At 44.9% G+C, this 26,001-nt stretch overlaps 2 protein-coding genes across 9 annotated transcripts in view; one reads left to right on the top strand and one right to left on the bottom strand.

Annotated features, from left to right (window-relative positions):
- The first annotated feature begins 386 nt into the window (after positions 1–386).
- fndc4 (fibronectin type III domain containing 4) lies at positions 387–24,684 on the top strand. 3 transcript variants are annotated; one of them, XM_062966699.1, is made up of 6 exons: positions 389–786; positions 5,537–5,652; positions 7,663–7,879; positions 10,756–10,845; positions 10,943–11,079; positions 21,842–24,684. In XM_062966699.1, the coding sequence occupies exons 1-6, from the start codon at positions 711–713 to the stop codon at positions 21,875–21,877; spliced, it is 672 nt and encodes a 223-aa protein (XP_062822769.1). In that variant the 5' UTR covers positions 389–710; the 3' UTR covers positions 21,878–24,684. The 3 variants fall into 3 exon arrangements, with proteins under 3 accessions (XP_062822771.1, XP_062822769.1, XP_062822770.1); XM_062966700.1 differs by lacking the exon at positions 389–786 and adding an exon at positions 2,526–2,832; XM_062966701.1 differs by lacking the exon at positions 5,537–5,652 and having other exon boundaries at positions 387–786.
- Positions 20,145–26,001, bottom strand: part of LOC100558834 (low density lipoprotein receptor adapter protein 1) — a 21,340-nt gene continuing 15,483 nt past the window's right edge. Inside the window, exons 8-9 of one of the 6 annotated variants that reach the window (XR_010001520.1) lie at positions 22,343–22,793; positions 20,145–22,209 (exon numbers count right to left, since the gene is read on the bottom strand). Coding sequence is in view for 5 of the 6 variants with exons in the window: in XM_062966694.1 (XP_062822764.1) it covers positions 22,448–22,793 (346 nt within the window). In the remaining variant the exon portion in view is untranslated. Of the gene's footprint in view, positions 22,794–25,329; positions 25,791–25,900; positions 25,933–26,001 lie in introns of those variants that run through there. The other 5 variants (XM_062966697.1, XM_062966696.1, XM_062966694.1 and 2 more) reach the window with 5 other exon arrangements.

The following is a 26,001-nucleotide window of genomic DNA, read 5'->3' as shown; positions in this document are numbered from 1 at the left end:
CGTTGCTGTGGCCAGGACTTAATTTTTCTTTTCTTTTTGTTGTATGAACGTAGAAGCGTGGATGAGAGGTTGTGCTGTCCATTTTTTGAGGTTGTGGGGCATTTAATTTAGTTGTTTTTTGAGGTTGTGGGGCATTTAGTTTAATGGTATCGCGGCGCCGTGATACCATTACCCTTTTATATATATAGATGAATGAAAATGGAATGGGCACCTGAAGGGGCTGCGGCCCAACCCCTTGCCCAGAGAGAGAGAGAGAGAGAGAGAGAGAGAGAGACCCCCTGCAGGGCATGGGGGCGGGGCCTGAGCGAGGCCTCCTGCCAATCAGAGGGGAGGGGGCGGGGCTTGGCGGAGGCGCTGGGGGAGGAGGAGGAGGAGGAGGAGGAGGAGGCTGCAGCCGAGCGCCCAGTCCTGCGCCTCTCGGTCTCTCTCTCTCTCTCTCGGGGGTGGAAGTAGCGGAGGCGGCGGGGGGTCTCCCGCCTGGATGGAGCACCGGGGCTGCGGGGGTGGAGGAGGAGGAGGAGGAAGAAGAAGAAGCCTCCGGAGAGGAGGAGGAGGAGGAGGAGGAGGGGGCGTCCGGGGGCGGCGGAGGAGCGCCAGCGCCGCCCAGGAGGGAGGTGGCCCCCCGGCCCTGGGGGGCGTCCCGGTGCGGCTGAGCCCGCCTTGGTCCCTGCCTGGCGCCCCCTCCCCATGAGCCGCCTCCCGGCCTCGCCATGGCCCCCCCGGACCCCCTCCGCCTCCTGCTGGGCCTCCTCCTCGGGGCCGGGCTCCTCGGCCTCGTCCGCGCAAGTGAGTCCGGGAAGGGGTCCCGGGGACTGGGGAGGGGGCTGAAGCCGGAGGAGGAATCCTACACTCCTAGAGCTGTTCAGCAGTGGAACTCTCTGCCCGGGACGGACTGTGGTGGAAGCTCCTTCATACAATCCCAGAGATGGAAGAGACCTCATGGGCCACCGCATCGCCTTCAAAGCCCTCCTGGCAGATGGCCACCCAGCCTGTGCTTCAAAGCCTCCAAAGGAGGAGCTGCCACCGGACTCTGAGGCAGAGAGTCCCACTGCTGAACAGCTCTCTCTCTCTCTCTCTCTCTCAGAGAAAGTTCTTCCTCATCTTCAGACGGAATCTCCTTCCTTTCCTTGAGATTGAAGCTCTTCTTCCATTGCAGTCTCCTTCCTTTTTTAGAGGCTGGGTGGCCATCTGTCGGGAGGGATTGGGTGGGTTCAAATGACAGGAGAGGAGATTCCGCCTCAACGTGACTGTCAGAGCTGTTCAGCAGCGGAACTCTCTGCCCGGGACGGACTGTGGTGGAAGCTCCTTCATACAATCCCAGAGATGGAAGAGACCTCATGGGCCACCGCATCGCCTTCAAAGCCCTCCTGGCAGATGGCCACCCAGCCTCTGCTTCAAAGCCTCCAAAGGAGGAGCTGCCACCGGACTCTGAGGCAGAGAGTCCCACTGCTGAACAGCTCTCTCTCTCTCTCAGAGAAAGTTCTTCCTCATGTTCAGGCGGAATCTCCTTCCTTTGTGTTGTCGAAGGCTTTCATGGCCGGGATCACAGGGTTGTTGTCTGTCTTTCGGGCTGTGTGGCCATGTTCCAGAAGCATTCTCTCCTGACGTTCCGCCCACATCTAGGGCAGGCATCCTCAGAGGTTGTGAGGTGTGTTGTCGAAGGCTTACATGGCCGGGATCACAGGGTTGTTGTATGTCTTTCGGGCTGTGTGGCCATGTTCCAGAAGCATTCTCTCCTGACGTTTCGCCCACATCTATGGCAGGCGTCCTCAGAGGTTGTGAGGTATAGAATGGAGTGTTGTTGTATGTCTTTCGGGCTGTGTGGCCATGTTCCAGAAGCATTCTCTCCTGACGTTTCGCCCACATCTATGGTAGGCATCCTCAGAGGTTGTGAGGTATAGAATGGAGTGTTGTTGTATGTCTTTCGGGCTGTGTGGCCATGTTCCAGAAGCATTCTCTCCTGACGTTTCGCCCACATCTATGGCAGGCATCCCCTCAGAGGTTGTGAGGTGTGTTGTCGAAGGCTTTCATGGCCGGGATCACAGGGTTGTTGTCTGTCTTTCGGGCTGTGTGGCCATGTTCCAGAAGCATTCTCTCCTGACGTTTCGCCCACATCTATGGCAGGCGTCCTCAGAGGTTGTGAGGTATGGAGAAAAACTAAGCAAAGAGGTAAATATATATCTGTGGAAAGTCTAGGGTGAGAGAGGTCAGTGTGAATGTTGTGTAGTTAATCACTTTAATTAGCATTGAAAAGCTTATCTGCTGTCTTCTTCCTGCCTCTGGGGCATCCTTTGTTTAGAGTCGTTAACTGCCCTTGGTTGATTCATGTCTGGAAATCCTCTGTTTTCAGAGTATTGCTTTTTATTTACTAATTAATTAAAGTGATTAACTACACAACATTCACACTGACCTCTCTCACCCGAGACTTTCCACAGATATAGATTAACCTCTTTGCTTAGTTTTTCTCCATACCTCACAACCTCTGAGGATGCCTGCCATAGATGTGGGCGAAACGTCAGGAGAGAATGCTTCTGGAACATGGCCACACAGCCCGAAAGACATACAACAACCCTCTCCTTCCTTTCCTTGAGATTGAAGCTCTTCTTCCATTGCAGTCTCCTTCCTTTTTTAGAGGCTGGGTGGCCATCTGTCGGGAGGGATTGGGTGGGTTTAAATGACAGGAGAGGAGATTCCGCCTCAACGTGACTGTCAGAGCTGTTCAGCAGCGGAACTCTCTGCCTGGGACGGACTGTGGTGGAAGCTCCTTCATACAATCCTAGAGATGGAAGAGACCTCATGGGCCACCGCATCCGACTATGTCTATGTTTATATGTATGTGTGTGGCAACATGCCCTGATTTTTCCTTGTGTTGTCCTAGGCTTGAACGGTCATGTAAAAAGCATGTGAGTTTGTGCTGAGGTCAGCCCTGTTCAGTTTGTACTCATTTTCAGAAATTCCAAGAAGCAACATTTGTAGTTAACTACATTTTATTTATAAATACAAGGCAAGTTCTTGGCAGTAAATAAATTTAAGTATCAACAAAGCATTGTATGGTCCAATATAAAATACTAGCTGTGCCCGGCCACGCGTTGCTGTGGCAAAGTGGTGGTGGTATTGGTTAAAAATTGTTGTGGAATTTTTATTTGACGTTATTTGTATTCTTTTAATTAATTTTATTGTAACCTATCTTTTTATTTATTATATTTTATTATTTTCTTGTATTATTTTTAGTTATTTTCTGTTATTATAGTATTTTATTGTATTAATTTGTTTAGTGTTTTTAATTGTATTATTTGTATTTATTTTATTTTTTATTCTTTTATTAACACTGGGCTGAGTGGGTTGCTAGGAGACCAAGTGGGCAGAGCTTAGAGCCTTCTAAGTGGCAGAAGCTGGGGCTAACAGTGGGGGCTCTCTCCTCTCCCTCAATTCAAACCTGCGACCTTTTAGTAATGATAGTAATAATAATGACTTTGGTAATACACACTGCTTCACTTCCTTCTCAGTGTGGAAGAGGCCTAAGTGAGGCCTAACTCTGCCTGTCCCCTGGGCTGAGTGGGTTGCTAGGGCGGAGCTTAGCCTTCTAACTGGTAGCAATTGGATAAAAGCAGTTATTCCTCTCTCTCTAATTAGGACTTTATTTTTCTTTTCTTTTTGTTGTATCAACCTAGAGGCATGGATGAAGGGTTGTGATGTCAATTTTCGAGGTTGTGGGGTGTTTACTTTTGTTGTTTTGTCCGCTGCCGTGATGCCATCACTCTTTTATATATATAGATTAATGGCACTAGGGATGATTTCTAATTTTATATTGAATTTCTAAATTTATAATAATAATTTCTAAATTTATATTGGCTTCAAAGCCACCACACTCCCTCCGAGGCAGAGGGAGTTCCACTGATGAACAGCCCTCTCTCCCACCGTCAGGAAATTCTTCATGTTCAGGTGGAATCTCCTTCCTTCCCTGGAGCTTGAACCCATTGTCCCATTGTGCCCGAGTCTCCAGGGCAGCAGAAGGCAAGCCCCCTCCCTCCTCCCTAGGACTTCCCTTCTCTCCCCTCTTGATCCCCGGCCCTCCTCCTCCTCTCTCCTCTCTCTCAGCCTCCGGGTCTGCAGGTTCAACATGCCCAGGTCTTTAAGCCGCTCCTCACAGGGCTTGTTGTCCAGGCCCTTGAGTGCCCCTGTTCCTCTGGACGCAGTTGTGGTGCCCAGAATGGGACACAGTGGGATTCCAGGTGGGGTCAACCAGGGGAGAAGAGAAGAGACGGGGAGCGGGGCATCCATCCCTGGATCTTCTAACATTGTTTTTGTACTTAAAACAGACTCAAGCCTCAACTGACCTCTAACATCTAACATTGACTCCTGAATTTAAACAGACTCGAGCCTCAACTGACTTCTAACTTCTAACATTGGCTTCTGTCCTTAAACAGACTCAAGCCTCAACTGACTTCTAACTTCAAACATTGGTTTCTGTCCTTAAACAGACTCAAGCCTCAACTGACTTCTAACTTCAAACATTGGCTTCTGTCCTTAAACAGACTCAAGCCTCAACTGACTTCTAACTTCTAACATTGGCTTCTGTCCTTAAACAGACTCAAGCCTCAACTAACTTTTAACTTCTAACATTGGCTTCTGTCCTTAAACAGACTCGAGCCTCAACTGACTTCTAACTTCAAACATTGGCTTCTGTCCTTAAACAGACTCAAGCCTCAACTGACTTCTAACTTCTAACATTGGCTTCTGTCCTTTTTAGCTGCCGCACGACATCGCTGGCTCATGTTTAACTTGTTCCCCACAAGGACCCCAAGATCTTTTTCACACATCCTGCTGTTGAATTGAACAGAGATGTTGACTCTCAGCTGGAATGTGTCCAGAGGAAGGATCATGGGTCTGGAGAATAAGCCCTGTGAGGAGTGGCTGAAAGAGCTGGGCATGTTGAGCCTGCAAGAGAGAAGACAGGATGAGGGCCAGGTATAAATCATAGAATAATAGAGTTGGAAGAGACCTTGTGGGCCGCCCAGTCCAACCCCATTCTGCCAAGAAGCAGGAAATTGCCTTCAAAGCACCCCCGGCAGATGGCCATCCAGCCTCTGCTTAAAGGCCTCCAAAGAAGGAGCCTCCACCCCACTCTGAGGCAGAGAGCCCTTGTCTGCAGCAAATGTGAATGTTGCAATAGCAAACTTTAATTAGGACCATTTGAATTACGAGCATTCGGAGCATTTGAGCAGCCATTTCGCCTGCACCTGTGGCTCTTGGCATCTTCAGAGGTCTGTTGGCAGTGAGGCAAGTGGAGTGTGTGTGTGTGTGTGTGTGTAGATATATACCTGTGGAATAATGTCCAGGGTGGGAGGAAGAACCCTTGTCTGTTTCAAGCAAATGTGGATGTTGCAATGAGCAAGCTTGAATAGCATTGAGTGGCCGTGAAGCTGCAAAGTCAGCCAGTGAGGGTATCTGCATAGAGGTAGCCTGGCCTCTGTTGCCTGGAGGCACCTTCTCTTTGGGAGGTGTTATCCACGTATGATTCTATGCTCCCAAACAGACCGCCCGCCCTCCCCGGTCAACGTGACGATCACTCAGCTGCGGTCGAACTCGGCCACCGTCTCGTGGGACCTGCCCGAGGGCGACGGGGTCATCGGCTACGCCATCTCCCAGCAGGTAAGGACAACAGAGGATGCCGGAGAGGGGGGGAAGGTGGAGTGACCGCTGCCCCCCCCCCCATCAAACGTATAGCCAACTCCTGTAGGGAAAAGGTTCGCAAGGCTAAAGCGCAAAATGAGCTCAGGCTTGCCAGGGACATAAAAAACAACAAAAAAGGTTTTTTTGCTTATGTTGGTAGAAAAAGGAAGAAAAAGGAGGCGATAGGGCCACTGCAAGGAGAAGATGGGGTGATGGTGACAGGGGATAGGGAAAAGGCAGAACTGCTTAATGCCTTCTTTGCCTCGGTCTTCTCACAAAAAGAAAGCCATCTTCAACCTCAGCAACATGGAATGGACGAAGGATTGGGGGAAATCCAACCCCAAATAGGGAAACAAGTTGTCCAGGAACACTTGGGCTCTCTAAACGAATTCAAGTCCCCAGGGCCAGATCAGCTACATCCAAGAGTATTGAAGGAACTAGCGGAAGTTATTTCAGAACCACTGGCAATCATCTTCGAGAGTTCTTGGAGAACAGGAGAAGTCCCAGCAGATTGGAGGAGGGCGAATGTGGTCCCTATCTTCAAGAAGGGAAAAAAGAACGACCCAAACAATTACCGTCCGGTCAGCCTCACATCAATACCAGGCAAGATTCTGGAAAAGATCATTAAGGAAGTAAGTGGTCTGCAAACACTTAGAAACAAATGCGGTCATTGCTAATAGTCAACACGGATTTACCAAAAACAAGTCATGCCAGACTAATCTGATCTCTTTTTTCGATAGAGTTACGAGTTGGGTCGATACAGGGAATGCCGTGGATGTAGCATATCTAGATTTCAGTAAGGCCTTCGACAAAGTCCCCCACGACCTTCTGGCAAACAAACTAGTAAAATGTGGGCTAGACAAAACTACGGTTAGGTGGATCTGTAATTGGCTAAGCGAACGAACCCAAAGGGTGATTCTCACCAATGCATCGTCTTCATCATGGAAAGAAGTGACAAGTGGAGTGCCACAAGCAGGGCTCCGTCCTGGGCCCGGTTCTGTTCAACATCTTTATTAACGACTTAGACGAAGGGTTAGAAGGCACGATCATCAAGTTTGCAGATGACACCAAACTCGGAGGGATAGCTAACACTCCAGAAGACAGGAGCAGAATTCAAAACGATCTTGACAGACTAGAGAGATGATGGGCCGAAACGAACAAAATGAAGTTCAACAGGGACAAAGGCAAGATACTTCACTTCGGCAGAAAAAATGGAAATCAAAGATACAGAATGGGGGACGATGCCTGGCTTGACAGCAGTGTGTGCGAAAAAGACCTTGGAGTCCTCGTGGGGAGGAAGGTGAACATGAGCCTACAATGTGATGCGGCAGCTAAAAAAGCCAATGGGATTTTGGCCTGCATCAATAGGGGAATAACGTCTAGATCCAGGGAAGTCATGCTCCCCCTCTATTCTGCCTTGGTCAGACCACACCTGGAATACTGTGTCCAGTTTTGGGCACCGCAGATGAAGGGAGATGCTGACAAGCTGGAAAGCGTCCAGAGGAGGGCAACTAAAATGATTAAGGGTCTGGAGAACAAGCCCTATGAGGAGAGGCTTAAAGAACTGGGCATGTTTAGCCTGCAGAAGAGAAGGCTGAGAGGAGACATGATGAGGGCCAGGTACAAATACGTGAGGGGAAGTCATAGGGAAGAGGGAGCAAGCTTGTTTTCTGCTGCCCTGCAGACTAGGACACAAGGGAACAAGGGCTTCAAACTACAGGAAAGGAGATTCCACCTGAACATCAGGAAGAACTTCCTCACTGTGAGAAGGGCTGTTCACCAGTGGAACTCTCTCCCCGGGGCCGTGGTGGAGGCTCCTTCTTTGGAGGCTTTTAAGCAGAGGCTGGATGGCCATCTGTCGGGGGTGCTTTGAATGCGATTTCCTGCTTCTTAGCAGGGGGTTGGACTAGATGGCCCTTGAGGTCTCTTCCAACTCTACTATTCTATGATTCTATGATTCTATCCTACTTCGCTCCCCCTCCTCCACAGCGGCAGGACGGGCAGATGCAGCGCTTCATCCGGGAGGTGAACACCACGGCCACGCGGTCCTGCGTGCTGTGGGACCTGGCCGAGGACGCCGACTACGTCATCCAGGTGCAGAGCATCGGCCTGGGCGGGGAGGGGCCCGCCAGCAAGCGCCTCCACTTCCGCACCCTCCGCCGCACCGACAGGCTCCCGGGGAGCGGAAACGGCACCTCCCCACAGGGTAAGCGGGCAAGGGTCAAGAGTGGGGGGGAAACACTAGCCAATGTTAGAAGTTAGAAGTCAGTTGAGGCTTGAGTCTGCTTAAGTACAGAAGCCAATGCTAGAAGTTAGAAGTCAGTTGAGGCTCGAGTCTAAGTTCAGAAGCCAATGTTAGAAGTTAGAAGTCTGTTGAGGCTTGAGTAGGTTAAAATTCAGGAGTCAACGTTAGATGTTAGAGGTCAGTTGAGGCTTGAGTCTGTTTTAAGTACAGGAGCCAATGTTAGAAGTTAGAAGTCTGTTGAGGCTTGAGTAGGTTTAAATTCAGGAGTCAATGTTAGATGTTAGAGGTCAGTTGAGGCTTGAGTCTGTTTTAAGTACAGGAGCCAATGTTAGAAGTTAGAAGTCTGTTGAGGCTTGAGTAGGTTTAAATTCAGGAGTCAATGTTAGATGTTAGAGGTCAGTTGAGGCTTGAGTCTGTTTTAAGTACAGAAGCCAATGTTAGAAGTTAGAAGTTAGTTGAGGCTTGAGTCTGTTTAAGTACAGAAGCCAATGTTAGAAGTTAGAAATCAGTTGAGGCTTGAGTCTGTTTGAGTTCAGAAGCCAATGTTAGAAGTTAGAAGTCAGTTGAGGCTCAAGTCTGTTTAAGTACAGAAGTCAATGTTAGAAGTTAGAAGTTAGTTGAGGCTCGAGTCTGTTTAAGGACAGAAGCCAATGTTAGAAGTCAGAAGTCAGTTGAGGCTTGAGTCTGTTTAAGGACAGAAGCCAATGTTAGAAGTTAGAAGGCTGTTGAGGCTTGAGTAGGTTTAAGTCCAGGAGCCAATGTTAGAAGTTAGAAGTCAGTTGAGGCTTGAGTCTAAGTTCAGAAGCCAATGTTAGAAGTTAGAAGTCAGTTGAGGCTCGAGTCTGTTTAAGGACAGAAGCCAATGTTAGTAGTTACAAGTCAGTTGAGGCTTGAGTCTGTTTAAGGACAGAAGCCAATGTTAGTAGTTACAAGTCAGTTGAGGCTCAAGTCTGTTTAAGGACAGAAGCCAGTGTTAGAAGTTAGAAGGCTGTTGAGGCTTGAGTAGGTTTAAATTAAGGAGCCAATGTTAGAAGTCAGAAGTCAGTTGAGGCTTGAGCTTGTTTAAGTACAGAAGCCAACTTCAGAAGTCAGTTGAGGCTTGAGCCTATTTAAGTACAAAGCCAATGTTAGAAGTTAGAAGTCAGTTGAGGCTCGAGTGTGTTTTAAGTACAGAAGCCAATGTTAGAAGTCAGAAGTCAGTTGAGGCTTAAATCTGTTTAAGTACAGAAGACAGTGTTAGAAGTTAGAAGTCAGTTGAGGCTTGAGTCTGTTTAAGTACAAAAGCCAATGCTAGATGTTAGAAGTCAGTTGAGGCTCGGGTGTAAGTTCAGAAGCCAATGTTAGAAGTTAGAAGTCAGTTGAGGCTTGAGTAGGTTTAAATTCAGGAGTCAATGTTAGGAGTTAGAAGTCAGTTGAGGCTTGAGTCTGTCTAAGTACAGAAGCCAATGTTAGAAGTTAGAAGTTAGTTGAGGCTCAAGTCTGTTTGAGTTCAGAAGCCAATGTTAGAAGTTAGAAGTCAGTTGGGGCTTGAGTCTGTTTAAATTCAGGAGCCAATGTTAGGAGTTAGAAGTCAGCTGAGGCTTGAGTCTGTCTAAGTACAGAAGCCAATGTTAGAAGTTAGAAGTCAGTTGAGGCTTGAGTCTGTTTAAGTACAGAAGCTAATGTTAGAAGTTAGAAGTCAGTTGAGGCTTGAGTCTGTTTAAGGACAGAAGCCAATGTTAAAAGTTAGAAGGCTGTTGAGGCTTGAGTAGGTTTAAGTCCAGGAGCCAATGTTAGAAGTTAGAAGTCAGTTGAGGCTCGAGTCTGTTTAAGGACAGAAGCCAATGTTAGTAGTTACAAGTCAGTTGAGGCTTGAGTCTGTTTAAGGACAGAAGCCAATGTTAGTAGTTACAAGTCAGTTGAGGCTCGAGTCTGTTTAAGGACAGAAGCCAGTGTTAGAAGTTAGAAGGCTGTTGAGGCTTGAGTAGGTTTAAATTAAGGAGCCAATGTTAGAAGTCAGAAGTCAGTTGAGGTTTGAGCCTGTTTAAGTACAGAAGCCAACTTCAGAAGTCAGTTGAGGCTTGAGTCTATTTAAGTACAAAGCCAATGTTAGAAGTTAGAAGTCAGTTGAGGCTCGAGTGTGTTTTAAGTACAGAAGCCAATGTTAGAAGTCAGAAGTCAGTTGAGGCTTAAATCTGTTTAAGTACAGAAGACAGTGTTAGAAGTTAGAAGTCAGTTGAGGCTCGAGTCTGTTTAAGTACAGGAGCCAATGTTAGAAGTTAGAAGTTACTTGAGGGTCAAGTCTGTAAGTACAGAAGCCAATGTTAGAAGTTAGAAGTTACATGAGGCTCAAGTCTGTTTGAGTTCAGGAGCCAATGTTAGGAGTTAGAAGTCAGCTGAGGCTTGAGTCTGTCTAAGTACAGAAGCCAATGTTAGAAGTTAGAAGTCAGTTGAGGCTTGAGTCTGTTTAAGTACAGAAGCTAATGTTAGAAGTTAGAAGTCAGTTGAGGCTCGAGTCTGTTTAAATTCAGGAGCCAATGTTAGGAGTTAGAAGTCAGCTGAAGCTTGAGTCTTTCTAAGTACAGAAGCCAATGTTAGAAGTTATAAGTCAGTTGAGGCTTGAGTCTGTTTAAGTATTCCTTACAGCCTCAGGTCCTTTCCCTCAGCCACTTAAGTAGAAAGGAAAGGAAAGGGCCGGAAGCTGTTAGGAAAGGTGGGAGTTGAAGTCCACAACGCCTGGAGGGAGGGCCAAAGTTTGCCCAGGCCTGCTTTAGATTCTGATCTTCAGGTGCTTCTCTAGGGGGCGGGATCAGGGTTGAGCCTCGGGAGCCCCCTCCTCTCCTTTCCTCTGCTTCCAGGGGACATCACCATGGAGGGCCTGGACACGGGGCGGCGCCTGCAGACCGGGGAGATGGTCATCGTGGTGGCCGTGCTGCTGATGTGGGCAGGTGAGGGAGGGGCGGGGGCAGGTGAGTGGGGGGGGCCGGGGTGGGGGGGGGACCCCGCAGGGTCACCTTCTCCTCTGCGTCCCTGTTCTCTCCCCAGCGGTGATCGCGCTCTTCTGCAAGCAGTACGACATCATCAAGGACAACGACTCCAACAACAGCAAGGAGAAGGCCAAGCCGTCCTCCGAGCACAGCTCCCCCGAGAGGCCGGCCGGAGGGGGGCTGCTCCGGAGCAAGGTGCCGGGGGGGGGACACCCCACATATTCACACACACACATATGTAAACATTCACCCTCCATGCGTACATGACCAATCCTCCTTCCGTCTCCTGGAGAAGAGAACTGAACATGGGCAAGATTGTGTTTTTGAAAGCTTTCATAGCCGAAATCACTGGATTGCTGTGAGCTTTCTGGGCTGTTTGGCCATGTTCCAGCAGCATTCTCTCCTGACGTTTCAGCCACATCTATGGCAGGCATCCTCAGAGGTTGTGAGGTCTGATGGAAACAAAGCAAAGTGGGATTTATATATACAGTAGAGTCTCACTTATCCAACATAAACGGGCCGGCAGAACGTTGGATAAGCGAATATATTGGATAATAAGGAAAGATTAAGGAGAAGCCTATTAAACATCAAATTAGGTTATGATTTTACAAATTAAGCACCAAAACATCATGTTATACAACACATTTGACAGAACAAGTAGTTCAATATGCAGTAATGATACATAGTAATTACTGTATTTACGAATTTAGCACCAAAATATCATGATGTATTGAAAACATTGACTACAAAAATGTGTTGGATAATCCAGAACGTTGGATAAGCAAGTGTTGGATAAGTGAGACTCTACTGTATCCCTGTGGAATAATGTCCAGGGTGGGAGAAAGAACTCTTGTTGCAATTGGCCAGCTTGACTAGTGCTGAATAGCCTTTCAGTTTCAACATCTGGCCGCTACTGCATGGCGGAATCCTTTGTTGGGAGCTGGCCCTGACTAATTCATATCTGGAATTCCTCTGTTTTAGTGTTATTCCTTATTTACTGTCCTGATTTGACCATGAAAATGAACAAAACTCCAAAATCAGGACTGTAAATAAAGAACAATACTCAGAAAACAGGGGAATTTCAGAAAGGAAACAATCAGGGACAGCTAACACCTCCTAACAAAGGATTCCCCCAGAGAGGAAGCTGAGGAAGGAGAGAAGTAGTGTGTATTATCAGAGTCATTACTACTACTATTATTACTATTACTATTATTATTATTATTTTATTGTATGACACAGCAAACAAGATAGATATGCTGGATTTCGTATCACAAAATCACAAGTCGAACACTTCCCAAATGTCTAGGACTGTGTGATGTATTATTATTATTATTATTATTATTATTATTATTATTATTATTATTATGACACAGCAAACAAGATAGATATGCTGGATTTCGTATCACAAAATCACAAGTCGAACACTTCCCAAATGTCTAGGACTGTGTGATGTATTATTATTATTATTATTATTATTATTATTATTATTATTATTATTATTATGACACAGCAAACAAGATAGATATGCTGGATTTCGTATCACAAAATCACAAGTCGAACACTTCCCAAATGTCTAGGACTGTGTGATGTATTATTATTATTATTATTATTATTATTATTATTATTATTATTATTATTATTATGACACAGCAAACAAGATAGATATGCTGGATTTCGTATCACAAAATCACAAGTCGAACACTTCCCAAATGTCTAGGACTGTGTGATGTATTATTATTATTATTATTATTATTATTATTATTATTATTATTATGACACAGCAAACAAGATAGATATGCTGGATTTCGTATCACAAAATCACAAGTCGAACACTTCCCAAATGTCTAGGACTGTGTGATGTATTATTATTATTATTATTATTATTATTATTATTATTATTATTATTATTATGACACAGCAAACAAGATAGATATGCTGGATTTCGTATCACAAAATCACAAGTCGAACACTTCCCAAATGTCTAGGACTGTGTGATGTATTATTATTATTATTATTATTATTATTATTATTATTATTATTATTATTATTATGACACAGCAAACAAGATAGATATGCTGGATTTCGTATCACAAAATCACAAGTCGAACACTTCCCAAATGTCTAGGACTGTGTGATGTATTATTATTATTATTATTATTATTATTATTATTATTATTATTATTATTATGACACAGCAAACAAGATAGATATGCTGGATTTCGTATCACAAAATCACAAGTCGAACACTTTCCAAGTGTCTAGGACTGTGTGATGTATTTTCGGATGATGCGTGCAGATCCCAGTAAGGTGGCCTTTTGCAGTTGGCAGATCGTGATTTTGTCAATGCCTGTTGTTTCCAAGTGCCGGCTGAGATCTTTTGGCACGGCACCCAGTGTGCCCATCACCACCGGGACCACCTGCACTGGTTTCTGACAGAGTCTTTGAAGTTCAATCTTGAGGTCCTGAGAATCATAGAATCATAGAATCATAGAATCATAGAATAGTAGAGTTGGAAGAGACCACATGGGCCATCTAGTCCAACCCCCTGCTAAGAAGCAGGAAATCGCATTCAAAGCACCCCCGACAGATGGCCATCCAGCCTCTGCTTAAAAGCCTCCAAAGAAGGAGCCTCCACCACAGTCCGGGGCAGAGAGTTCCACTGGTGAACAGCCCTTCTCACCGTGAGGAAGTTCTTCCTGATGTTCAGGTGGAATCTCCTTTCTTTCCTGTAGTTTGAAGCCCTTGTTCCGCGTCCTAGTCTGCAGGGCAGCAGAAAACAAGCTCCCTCCCTCCTCCCTATGACTTCCCCTCACATATTTGTACATGGCTATCATGTCTCCTCTCAGCCTTCTCTTCTGCAGGCTAAACATGCCCAGCTCTTTAAGCCTCTCCTCATAGGGCTTGTTCTCCAGACCCTTAATCATTTTAGTTGCCCTCCTCTGGACGCTTTCCAGCTTGTCAGCATCTCCCTTCATCTGCGGTGCCCAAAACTGGACGCAGTATTCCAGGTGTGGTCTGACCAAGGCAGAATAGAATAAGGGGGAGCAGGACTTCCCTGGATCTAGACGCTATTCCCCTCTTGATGCAGGACAGAATCCCATTGGCTTTTTTAGCTGCCGCATCACATTGTAGGCTCATGTTTAACTTGTTGTCCACGAGGACTCCAAGGTCTTTTTCACACACACTGCTGTCATGCCAGGCATCGTCCCCCATTCTGTATCTTTGATTTCCATTTTTTCTGCCGAAGTGAAGTATCTTGCATTTGTCCCTGTTGAACTTCATTTTGTTAGTTTCGGCCCATCTCTCTAGTCTGTCAAGATCGTTTTGGATTCTGCTCCTGTCTTCTGGAGTGTTGGCTCTCCCTCCCAGTTTGGTGTCATCTGCAAACTTGATGATCGTGCCTTCTAACCCTTCGTCTAAGTCGTTAATAAAGATCCTGAACAGAACCGGGCCCAGGACGGAGCCCTGCTTATGGCACTCCACTTGTCACTTCTTTCCATGATGAAGACGACGCATTGGTGAGAATCACCCTTTGGGTTCGTTCGCTTAGCCAATGACAGATCCACCTCACCGTAGTTTTGTCTAGCCCACATTTTACTAGTTTGTTTGCCAGAAGGTCGTGGGGGACTTTGTCGAAGGCCTTACTGAAATCTAGATATGCTACATCCACGGCATTCCCTGTATCGACCCAACTCGTAACTCTATCGAAAAAAGAGATCAGATTAGTCTGGCATGACTTGTTTTTGGTAAATCCGTGTTGACTATTAGCAATGACCGCATTTGTTTCTAAGTGTTTGCAGACCACTTCCTTAATGATCTTTTCCAGAATCTTGCCTGGTATTGATGTGAGGCTGACCGGACGGTAATTGTTTGGGTCGTTCTTTTTTCCCTTCTTGAAGATAGGGACCACATTCGCCCTCCTCCAATCTGCTGGGACTTCTCCCGTTCTCCAAGAACTCTCGAAGATAATTGCCAGTGGTTCTGAAATAACTTCCGCTAGTTCCTTCAATACTCTTGGATGTAGCTGATCTGGCCCTGGGGACTTGAATTCGTTTAGAGTGGCCAGGTGTTCCTGGACAACTTGTTTCCCTATTTGGGGTTGGATTTCCCCCAATCCTTCGTCCATTCCGTGTTGCTGAGGTTGAAGATGGCTTTCTTTTTGTGAGAAGACCGAGGCAAAGAAGGCATTAAGCAGTTCTGCCTTTTCCCTATCCCCTGTCACCATCACCCCATCTTCTCCTTGCAGTGGCCCTATCGCCTCCTTTTTCTTCCTTTTTCTACCAACGTAAGCAAAAAAGCCTTTTTTGTTGTTTTTTATGTCCCTGGCAAGCCTGAGCTCATTTTGCACTTTAGCCTTGCAAACCTTTAGCCTTGCAAACAGGTGTTGGCTATACGTTTGAATTCTTCTTTGGTGATTTCTCCCCTTTTCCACTTCTTGTGCATGTCATTTTTGAGCTTTAGCTCAGTTAGAAGTTCTTTGGACATCCATTCTGGCTTCTTTGCACTTGTCTTATTTTTCTTCTTTGTTGGCACTGTTTGCATTTGCGCCTTGAGTATTTCACTTTTGAAAAACTCCCATCCATCCTTAACTCCCTTGTTTTTTAATATCGGCGTCCATGGAATGCCGCTCAGTAATTCCTTCATTTTTTGGAAGTCAGCTCTCTTAAAGTCCAGAATGCGTGTTTGACTTGTCTTAGTTTCAGCATTCCTTTGTATTGCAAACTGCAGGAGCACATGGTCACTTGCCCCTAAGGATCCAACCACTTCAACTGTATTGATCAGGTCTTCCACATTTGTTAAGATTAGATCAAGAGTTGCTGATCCCCTTGTTGCCTCTTCTACCTTCTGGACCATAAAATTATCTGCAAGGCAAGTGAGGAATTTGTTGGACTTTGTACTCTTGGCTGAGTTTGTTTTCCAGCAGATATCGGGATAATTGAAATCGCCCATGACTACTATATCTCTTCTTTGTGCCTGTTTGGTCAGCTGTTGACAGAAGGCTTCATCAAGTCCTTCATCCTGACTCGGAGGTCTGTAGTAGACACCCACGACAAGATCTTTTTGAGTCCCGGTTCCCTTGATTCTTATCCAGATGCTTTCAAGCTGGTTTCCCGGATTACAGTCTTGCATTTCTTCTGCAACGTAACTGTTTTTGACATATAAAGCTACTCCCCCTCCTCTCCCCTTTGTTCTATTTCTGTGAAAGAGGTTATAGCCCTCAATGGTTAAATTCAGGGGTTGGGAGTCATCCCACCAGGTTTCAGTGATGCCTATGACATCGTATGTGTGCTGCTGTGCTAAGAGTTGGAGTTCGTCTTGCTTATTTCCCATGCTCTGAGCATTAGTGTAAAGACATGTAAGCCCCTGTGACCTCCCCTCGAACTGTTTATTTGGGATTATTGTGCTCTCTGTACTTGGTCCTTGCTGTGTTTGTGCAGCCCTCCGTTTAGCCTTACGGCGGTTCCCTGTGGTCGTGGGTAATATAGTGTTCGCCAGGCTGTTGTTCCCCTCCCCCAGTGGATTTAGTTTAAAGTGCGCCTGATGAGGTTTGTGAGTCTGTGTGCAAAAAGATGTTTTCCTACTTGTGTGAGATGCACCCCATCGCTTGCCAGTAGTCCATCCTCTTGGAAGAGTAGACCATGGTCAAGGAAGCCAAAATGCTCCTCTTGACACCATTTTCTGAGCCAGTTATTGACCTGTACTATTTTTCCGGCCCTTGTAGAGCCATGTCCTACAACGGGGAGGAGGGATGAAAAGATCACATGTACATTATACAGTTTTAGCTTTGTTCCCAGAGCTCGAAAATCATTTGTGATCTTTTGAAAAGTATGCCTAGCGGTGTCATTGGTACCTACATGAATCAACATAAGGTGGGGAGGGTGATGGGGCTTTAGGAGCCTGCTGAGCCTCTGAGTGATATGGTGTATTTTTGCCCCCGGGAGGCAGCATGTTTCTCGAGCCATCCCATCCGGTCTGGAAATGATGGTTTCCGTTCCTCTAAGGAGGGAGTCACCTACTACCAAGACCTGTTTCCTTTGAGGATTGACAGGGTCCCTTTTGTGCAAGACAGTGTGTATGTCCCCTCTCTTGAGTAGGTGAGAGCGGCTGAGTTTTTCCTGTTGTTTTTCGTCAATGCGACTGTCACCTGGGATGGCGACATCAATGATCCAAACCTTGTTCTTTTCCACAACTGTGATGTCTGGTGTGTTGTGTTCCAGAACTTTGTCAGTCTGGATTCGGAAGTCCCACAGTATCTTTGCGTGCTCATTCTCCAAGACTTTTGCAGGTTTGTGATCCCACCCGTTCTTTGCTGCTGGGAGGTGGGACTTGAGGCATAAGTTCCAATGAATCATTTGGGCCACATAGTTGTGCCTCTGTTTGTAGTCTGTCTGTGCGATTTTCTCACAGCAGCTGAGGATATGAATCATGGTTTTGTCAGTTTCCTTGCACAGTCTGCATTTTGGGTCATCAGCTGATTTTTCGATCTTGGCCTGAATGGCCTTTGTTCTGATGTCTTGCTCCTGGGCTGCAAGGATCAGGCCTTCTGTCTCCTTCTTCAGGGTCCCATTCGTGAGCCAGAGCCAGGTCTTCTATTATTATTATTATTATTATTATTATTATTATTAATTGCCTTTGTCCTGATGTCTTGCTCCTGGGCTGCAAGGATCAGGCCTTCTGTCTACTTCTTCAGGGTCCCATTCGTGAGCCAGAGCCAGGTCTTCTATTATTATTATTATTATTATTATTAATTGCCTTTGTCCTGATGTCTTGCTCCTGGGCTGCAAGGATCAGGCCTTCTGTCTCCTTCTTCAGGGTCCCATTCGTGAGCCAGAGCCAGGTCTTCTATTATTATTATTATTATTATTATTAATTGCCTTTGTCCTGATGTCTTGCTCCTGGGCTGCAAGGATCAGGCCTTCTGTCTCCTTCTTCAGGGTCCCATTCGTGAGCCAGAGCCAGGTCTTCTATTATTATTATTATTATTATTATTATTATTATTATTAATTGCCTTTGTCCTGATGTCTTGCTCCTGGGCTGCAAGGATCAGGCCTTCTGTCTCCTTCTTCAGGGTCCCATTCGTGAGCCAGAGCCAGGTCTTCTATTATTATTATTATTATTATTATTAATTGCCTTTGTCCTGATGTCTTGCTCCTGGGCTGCAAGGATCAGGCCTTCTGTCTCCTTCTTCAGGGTCCCATTCGTGAGCCAGAGCCAGGTCTTCTATTATTATTATTATTATTATTATTATTATTATTATTATTAATTGCCTTTGTTCTGATGGCTTGCTCCTGGGCTGCAAGGATCAGGCCTTCTGTCTCCTTCTTCAGGGTCCCATTCGTGAGCCAGAGCCAGGTCTTCTATTATTATTATTATTATTATTATTATTATTATTATTATTAATTGCCTTTGTCCTGATGTCTTGCTCCTGGGCTGCAAGGATCAGGCCTTCTGTCTCCTTCTTCAGGGTCCCATTCGTGAGCCAGAGCCAGGTCTTCTATTATTATTATTATTATTATTATTATTATTATTATTAATTGCCTTTGTTCTGATGGCTTGCTCCTGGGCTGCAAGGATCAGGCCTTCTGTCTCCTTCTTCAGGGTCCCATTCGTGAGCCAGAGCCAGGTCTTCTATTATTATTATTATTATTATTATTATTATTATTATTATTATTAATTGCCTTTGTCCTGATGTCTTGCTCCTGGGCTGCAAGGATCAGGCCTTCTGTCTCCTTCTTCAGGGTCCCATTCGTGAGCCAGAGCCAGGTCTTCTATTATTATTATTATTATTATTATTAATATTATTATTATTAATTGCCTTTGTCCTGATGTCTTGCTCCTGGGCTGCAAGGATCAGGCCTTCTGTCTCCTTCTTCAGGGTCCCATTCGTGAGCCAGAGCCAGGTCTTCTCCTTATCAGCTTTTCCTTCAATTTTGTCAAGGAACTTCCCATGCAATGTTTTGTTGTGCCAGCTGTCAGCTCTAGTTTGTAGTGCGGTTTTCTTGTACTGGTTTTTTGTCTGCTGTGCTTTGAGGAGTTTCTGATTTTTGACTTCAATCCAAGCAGGTTCTTCACTTTGCTTTACGTATTCTGCCAGGGCATGTTCTTCTTCTTTCACTGCTTGTTTTACTTGCAAGAGTCCTCTGTCCCCTGATCTTCTAGGCAGATATAGCCGGTCAACATCACTGCGAGGGTGCAGGGAATGAGGAATGGTCATGAGTTTTCTTGTTTTTCTGTCCAAATTGTCCAGTTCCACCTGTGTCCAGTTTATAATGCCAGCAGTATATCTTATGACAGGTATGGCCCAGGTGTTTATGGCCTTGATGGTGTTGCCTCCATTGAGCTTGCTTTTGAGAATTTTTCTGACCCTTTGTGTGTATTCTTTGCTGACCACAGTCTTCACATGTTCATGCTTGATGTTGTCCAGCTGTAATATGCCCAGATATTTACAGGCCTCTGGCTGGTGACACTTTATTGTTTGGTCATTAGACATATTTATGCCCTCACTTTCAATGATTTTCCCCTTCTTCAATGCCACTGTCGAACATTTGTCCAAACCAAACTCCATGCTGATATCAGTACTAAATATTCGGACAGTGTTAGTCAGAGACTAGATTTCAGTTTCCGTTTTTCCATACAGCTTCAGGTCATCCATGTACATCAGATGTGAAATTTTGTGAGATTTCTTAGATGTTTGATAGCTGAGATTTGTTTTTTGTAGGATTGTTGACAGAGGGATCATGGCAATAACGAAAAGCAGAGGGGACAATGAGTCTCCCTGGAAAATTCCTCTTCTGATGTTGACATTTCCATTTCCATTTCATTTCCAACAAACAGTTCAGTTTTCCAGTGCTCCATCATGTTTTCAATGAAGGTGCCAACGTTTTTACTAATCCCGATGGCGTCCAGGCACTTGATGATCCAGCTGTGTGGGAGTGAGTCAAAGGCCTTTTTGTAGTCAATCCACATCGAATTCAATATTCAATATTCAATAATTCGATTGATTGGATGGATTATTATTATTATTATTATTATTATTATTATTATTATTTTCTGTGAAAAAGTGGTTTTAAGTAACTATTATTATTATTATTATTATTATTATTATTAAACTTTATTTGTACCCCGCTAGCATCTCCCGAAGGACTCGATGCGGCTTACAAAGGCCAAGGCCTCAACACACAATATAACAATACAAAACAAAACTATATGTTTTAGCTGACTAATGTATTTTATGTGTTTTATGTGTTGTATTTTATGAATAGTTTTTTTTTAAGAAATTTATTAAATTTTTTATATTACACCGAAAGAGTGAGAACAACCAAGGTATAGAAAAGTAGGAAAAAGAGAGAAAGATAAAAGTCTACATTCTACAAAAATATACCAACACACACTAAAAAAAAAATGTGGAGAAAGAAAAAAAGACTTCCATTCCATCTTCTTGGGTAATATTTTCTTATTATTCAGTAATATTTTTTCTTGCCAAGAAAAAAAAATAGCAAAATTGTCTCCCGTAATCTTCATTTTCTCAAATTACCCAGATAGTCCTGAAGATCATCCCAATTTTATGAATACAGTAGAGTCTCACTAATCCAAGCCTCGCTTATCCAAGCCTCTGGATAATCCAAGCCATTTTTGTAGTCAATGATTCCAATATATCGTGATATTTTGGTGCTAAATTCATAAATACAGTAATTACAGCATAACATTACTGCATATTGAACTACTTTTTCTGTCAAATTTGTTGTATAACATGAAGTTTTGGTGCTTAATTTGTAAAATCATAACCTAATTTGATGTTTAATAGGCTTTTTCTTGATCAGTCCTTATAATCCAAGATATTCGCTTATCCAAGCTTCTGCCGGCCCGTTTAGCTTGGATTAGTGAGACTCTACTGTAGTTGTTAATGGTTTTAAATGTGTTGCTGTTTTATTGATCTGTTTGGCATTGAATTTTGCCGGTTGTTGTAAGCCGCCCTGAGTCCCCTCGGGTGAGAAGGGCGGGGTAGAAATGTTGTAAATAAAATAAAATAAATAAACAGGCTCAAGCCTCAACTGACTTCTGACTTCTAACATTGGCTCCTTAATTTAAACCTACTCAAGCCTCAACAGCCTTCTAACTTCTAACACTGGCTTCTGTCCTTAAACAGACTCGAGCCTCAACTGACTTGTAACTACTAACATTGGCTTCTGTCCTTAAACAGACTCAAGCCTCAACTGACTTGTAACTACTAACATTGGCTTCTGTCCTTAAACAGACTCGAGCCTCAACTGACTTCTAACTTCTAACATTGGCTTCTGAACTTAGACTCAAGCCTCAACTGACTTCTAACTTCTAACATTGGCTCCTGGACTTAAACCTACTCAAGCCTCAACAGCCTTCTAACTTCTAACATTGGCTTCTGTCCTTAAACAGACTCAAGCCTCAACTGACTTGTAACTACTAACATTGGCTTCTGTCCTTAAACAGACTCGAGCCTCAACTGACTTCTAACTTCTAACATTGGCTTCTGAACTTAGACTCAAGCCTCAACTGACTTCTAACTTCTAACATTGGCTCCTGGACTTAAACCTACTCAAGCCTCAACAGCCTTCTAACTTCTAACATTGGCTTCTGTCCTTAAACAGACTCAAGCCTCAACTGACTTCTGACTTCTAACATTGGCTTCTGTCCTTAAACAGACTCGAGCCTCAACTAACTTCTAACTTCTAACATTGGCTTCTGTCCTTAAACAGACTCAAGCCTCAACTGACTTCTGACTTCTAACATTGGCTTCTGTCCTTAAACAGACTCGAGCCTCAACTGACTTCTAACTTTTAACATTGGCTTCTGTACTTAAACAGACTCGAGCCTCAACTGACTTCTAACTTCTAACATTGGCTTCTGTACTTAAACAGACTCGAGCCTCAACTATAAATATTATTATGGCCTCTCCCTGCCCCTTCCTCTCTCCCCACAGAAGAAGTCGCCTTCGGTCAACATCATCGAAGTCTGAGCCGGGGTCCAATGCATCCCTAGCAACGCCTGCCCCCCCGGAAAAGGGGGCCTGCAGAGGAAGTGGGGCTGACCCTCGGTGCCCCAGGTGTGGATGATAGACGCGAGACCCTCGGACACAAAGGACCCCCTTGGAAGCTGTTTGGGATCGTGACCACGCTGTGGGGCTGCTCCCGACCGCCTTCCTTCACTGCCAGCAGCAGCATCCGGGGGGCCCTGCCATTCTTCCCCCCCAAAAGCCGCACCACCGACTGCCTTCCCTGCACTGCCGAGACCCCCTGCCTTTTCCTCCTCTGCTGCCTGCACGGAGCCTGACCCCCAGGCATGGGCCAACTTGGGCCCTCCCGCCAGGTGTTTTGGACTTCAACTCCCACCATTCCTAACAGCCGGTAGGCTGTTAGGAATGGTGGGAGTTGAAGTCCAAAACACCTGGCGGGAGGGCCCAAGTTGGCCCATGCCTGCTGACCCCGGGTATGTGGGGGGTTAGGGTGGTCTTCCTTTGCAGCCCAGAAAACTGACAGCAACCCAGCGATTCCGGCCGTGAGATTGTTTAGGTTTGTATGGCATTGAATTATTGCCAAGTTTGGAAGCCACTCTTGAGTGGGGAGCGGGGTAAAAATATTGTAAATAAACAAATATGCAGGGAAAGCACTACCAAAGCACTCCCGGCAGATGGCCATCCAACCTTCAAAGAAGGAGGCTCCAATGGACCCCGAGGCAGAGAGTTCCACTGCTGAACAGTCAGGAAGTTCTTCCTATTGCTCCCGTCCTTTGTAATGTGAAGTCTTCGTTTCCTCTCTGGAGATTTTGAAGCAGAGTCTGGATGACCGTCTGTTGGGAGGATTTGGCTGGGAGGATGGGCTGGATGACCCTTGGGGTTCCCTTCCAACGTGAGGATTACACAGTCAGAACTGCATCTGCCAATCATAACAAAAGTTGGGGGGGGGCAAGAGAGGCCACATTGCTGACCCAGAGGAAGTCCCCCTCCCCAGGTAGCCCCCCTCCCCAAGGCAATTTATATATATATATATATATATATATATATATATATATATATATATACTAGCTGTGCCCGGCCACGCGTTGCTGTGGCAAAGTGGTGGTGGTATCGGTTAAAACTTGTTGTGGAATTTTTATTTGACGTTATTTGTATTTTTTTAAAATTAATTTTATTGTCACTTATCTTTTTTATTTATTATATTTTATTATTTTGTTGTATTATTTTTAGTCATTTTGTTATAGTATTTTATTGTATTAATTATTTTAGTGTTTTTTATAATTTTTTATTGTATTATTTGTATTTATTTTTTATCATTATTTTATTAACACTGGGCTGAGTGGGTTGCTAGGAGACCAAGTGGGCGGAGCTTAGCCTTCTAACTGGCAGCAATTGGATAAAAACAATTATTCCTCTCCCTCTAATTAGGAATTTATTTTTCTTTTCTTTTTGTTGTATCAACCTAGAGGCATGGATGAGGGGTTGTGATGTCAATTTTCGAGGTTGTGGGGTGTTTACTTTTGTTGTTTTGTCCGCTGCCGTGATGCCATCACTCTTTTATATATATATATATATATATATATATACACACACACACACACACACACACACACACACACACACATACAATGTTTATATTCCGCCTTTCTTTCTCACCCCGAAAGGGACTCAGGGCGGATTACAACGAACACATATATGGCAAACATTCAATGCCAACAGACAAACAACATACAGTATAGACCAGAGGTCCCCAAACTAAGGCCCTCCAAGGTAATTTACCTGGCCCCCGCCCTCATTTATAATATAATATTTTATATCAGTTTTAATAATATATTGTATATACATATAATATTGATAATATTATCATTTTATACAATATAATACTAACAGTAATACCATATAATAATATGAATTATCTATATATATAAAAGAGTGATGGCATCACGGCGACCCACAAAACAACAAAACTACAGGCCCCCCAACCTCAACATTTGACAACACAACCCATCATCCACGCCTCTAGTTTGATACAACTAAAAGAAAAGAAAAATAAAGTCCTAATTAGAGAGAGAGGAGTAATTGCTTTTATCCAATTGCTGCCAGTTAGAAGGCTAAGCTCCTCCAACTTGGTCTCCTAGCAACCCAATAAAAAATAATAAAAAACACTAAAACAATTGATACAATAAAATACTATAATAACAGAAAATAACTAAAAATAATACAAGAAAATAATAAAATATAATAAATAAAAATATAACTTACAAGAAAATTAATAAAAAATGCAAATAAAGTCAAATAAAAATTACACACCAATTTTAACCAATATCACCACCACTTTGCCACAGCAACGCGTGGCCGGGCACAGCTAGTATGTTATATATCTATATATATATAAGGGTAATGAAATTTCGGCCTAGGACAAAACAACAAAACTACACATCCCAGAAACACTAAACTTGGCAGCACAGCCCCTCATCCATGCCTCTACGTTCATACAACAAAAAGCTCCAGCTACTCCAGAAAACGGCCAGGCTTTGAGACTGCAAGGCTATTCACTGCTACTCCACCTGGCCAACAAAGGTTTCTCATAAGCCACAGCAACGCGTGGCCGGGCACAGCTAGTTACATATAATATTACAGTATAGTGGTATAAGTTCAATATAGTATAATGCTAATATTGTGCTATGCTAATAATATAATATATTGTATGTACATACAGCTGCTCTGAGTTGTCTTCGGGGTGAGAAGGGTGGGATATAAATGTAGTAAATAAAGGTAGTAAATGAACAAATAAATAATTTTGGACTTAGGCTCGCCCAAAGTCTGAAATGACTTGAAGACACACAATAACAACAATCCTAATTAACCTGACTATCTCATTGGCCAGAAGCAGGCCCACACTTCCTATTGAAATCCTGATAGGTTTAGGTTGGTTAAAATTATTTTCATTTTTAAATATTGTATTGTTCTTTCATTTTTATTGTTGTTGTTTTTCACTGTAAATAAGATATGTGCAGTGTGCATAGGAATTTGTTGGATTTTTTCCCCAAATTATAATTCGGCCCCTCAACAGTCTGAAGGATTGTGGACCGGCCCTCTGCTTTAAAAGTTTGAGGACCCCTGGTATAGACAGACACAGAGGCATTTAACATTTTTCCAGCTTCACGATTCCGGCCACAGGGGGAGCTGTTGCCTAACTGTCCACTAGGGCTGTACTTCCTCATTCCTTTCCTCTGTGTTTTGCTGGCAGTTTTATAGTGTTGTAAATTAGTCAAATTAGCCTCCCGCATAAAGCGTACCTAAATTTCCCTACTTGACAGATGCAACTGTCTTTCGGGGCTGCATAGGTCAACAGCAAGCCGGGATATTTAATGGTCGGGGGCTTAACCCGACCCCGGCTTCGAACTCAGTAGTGATTTATTGCGCCACAGCAATGAAGTCAGGAGCCGGCGTCAAACAGTAGAAACCATTTATTCCCCTTTTAGAAAAGGACATGAAAAACTAGTTTTCTGCTACAAAGCTGAGATTTGGCAGTGATGAGGGAGGGGCTTTGGGGGGGCATTGGGGTGGGGGCAGAGAGAAAGCCCCCCCCCCAAATTACAGTAGAGTTGGGGAGGGGGCTTGGTTGGAGTCTGAGTCCTTCCTTCCTCTGTGGGAAGAGCCCCCTCCCACTGAGTGATTGCTGCCCCCCACCAGTCATTGGGGATGTAGACAAGGGGGGGGGCATGGCCCCTGTATTGGGGAAGGGGGGCAAAGGGGATAATGGCTGGTGGGAGGGGGCTGGCGGTGGAGGTGTGGTCTCAGAAGAGGGTCCCGGGCGGCAGGCAGCTGCTGGGGGGGCTGCAGCTCCAGGCCCCCAAGGATGGCGGGAAGCGGGTGGTGGCCGGGGAGCTGCTGAAGGCCAGGTGCCCCCCACCTGCAAGACACAATAGGCGAGGGAGGAGGGGGAGGAGGGAGAGAAGACCCCCGTTGCCCCCGCCCCACAAAGCCAGACCCAAGAGGAGTGGGTCTGGGGTCCCTCCTTACCTGCGCCGGGGCAGCCCCCCTCCTCCAGGCAGCTTGCGGCAGAGAAAAGAGCCCGGTCAGAACAGCAGCAGTGGGAGAAAGAAAGAAAGGACCCACAACAA

This window comes from Anolis carolinensis, unplaced genomic scaffold, assembly GCF_035594765.1.
Source record: "Anolis carolinensis isolate JA03-04 unplaced genomic scaffold, rAnoCar3.1.pri scaffold_27, whole genome shotgun sequence".
Taxonomy (NCBI): domain Eukaryota; kingdom Metazoa; phylum Chordata; class Lepidosauria; order Squamata; family Dactyloidae; genus Anolis; species Anolis carolinensis.
The sequence above is the reverse complement of the archived record's forward strand: the minus strand, read 5'-3'. Positions and strand labels throughout refer to the sequence as shown.

Bases quoted from the DNA above. Each gene is read 5' to 3' on its own strand.
- fndc4 (XM_062966699.1), top strand. From the start codon at position 711: ATGGCCCCCCCGGACCCCCTCCGCCTCCTGCTGGGCCTCCTCCTCGGG. The intron at 5,653-7,662 runs GTAAGGACAACA...CCTCCTCCACAG, and splicing joins GCTACGCCATCTCCCAGCAG to CGGCAGGACGGGCAGATGCA. The intron at 11,080-21,841 runs GTGCCGGGGGGG...CTCTCCCCACAG, and splicing joins GGGGGCTGCTCCGGAGCAAG to AAGAAGTCGCCTTCGGTCAA.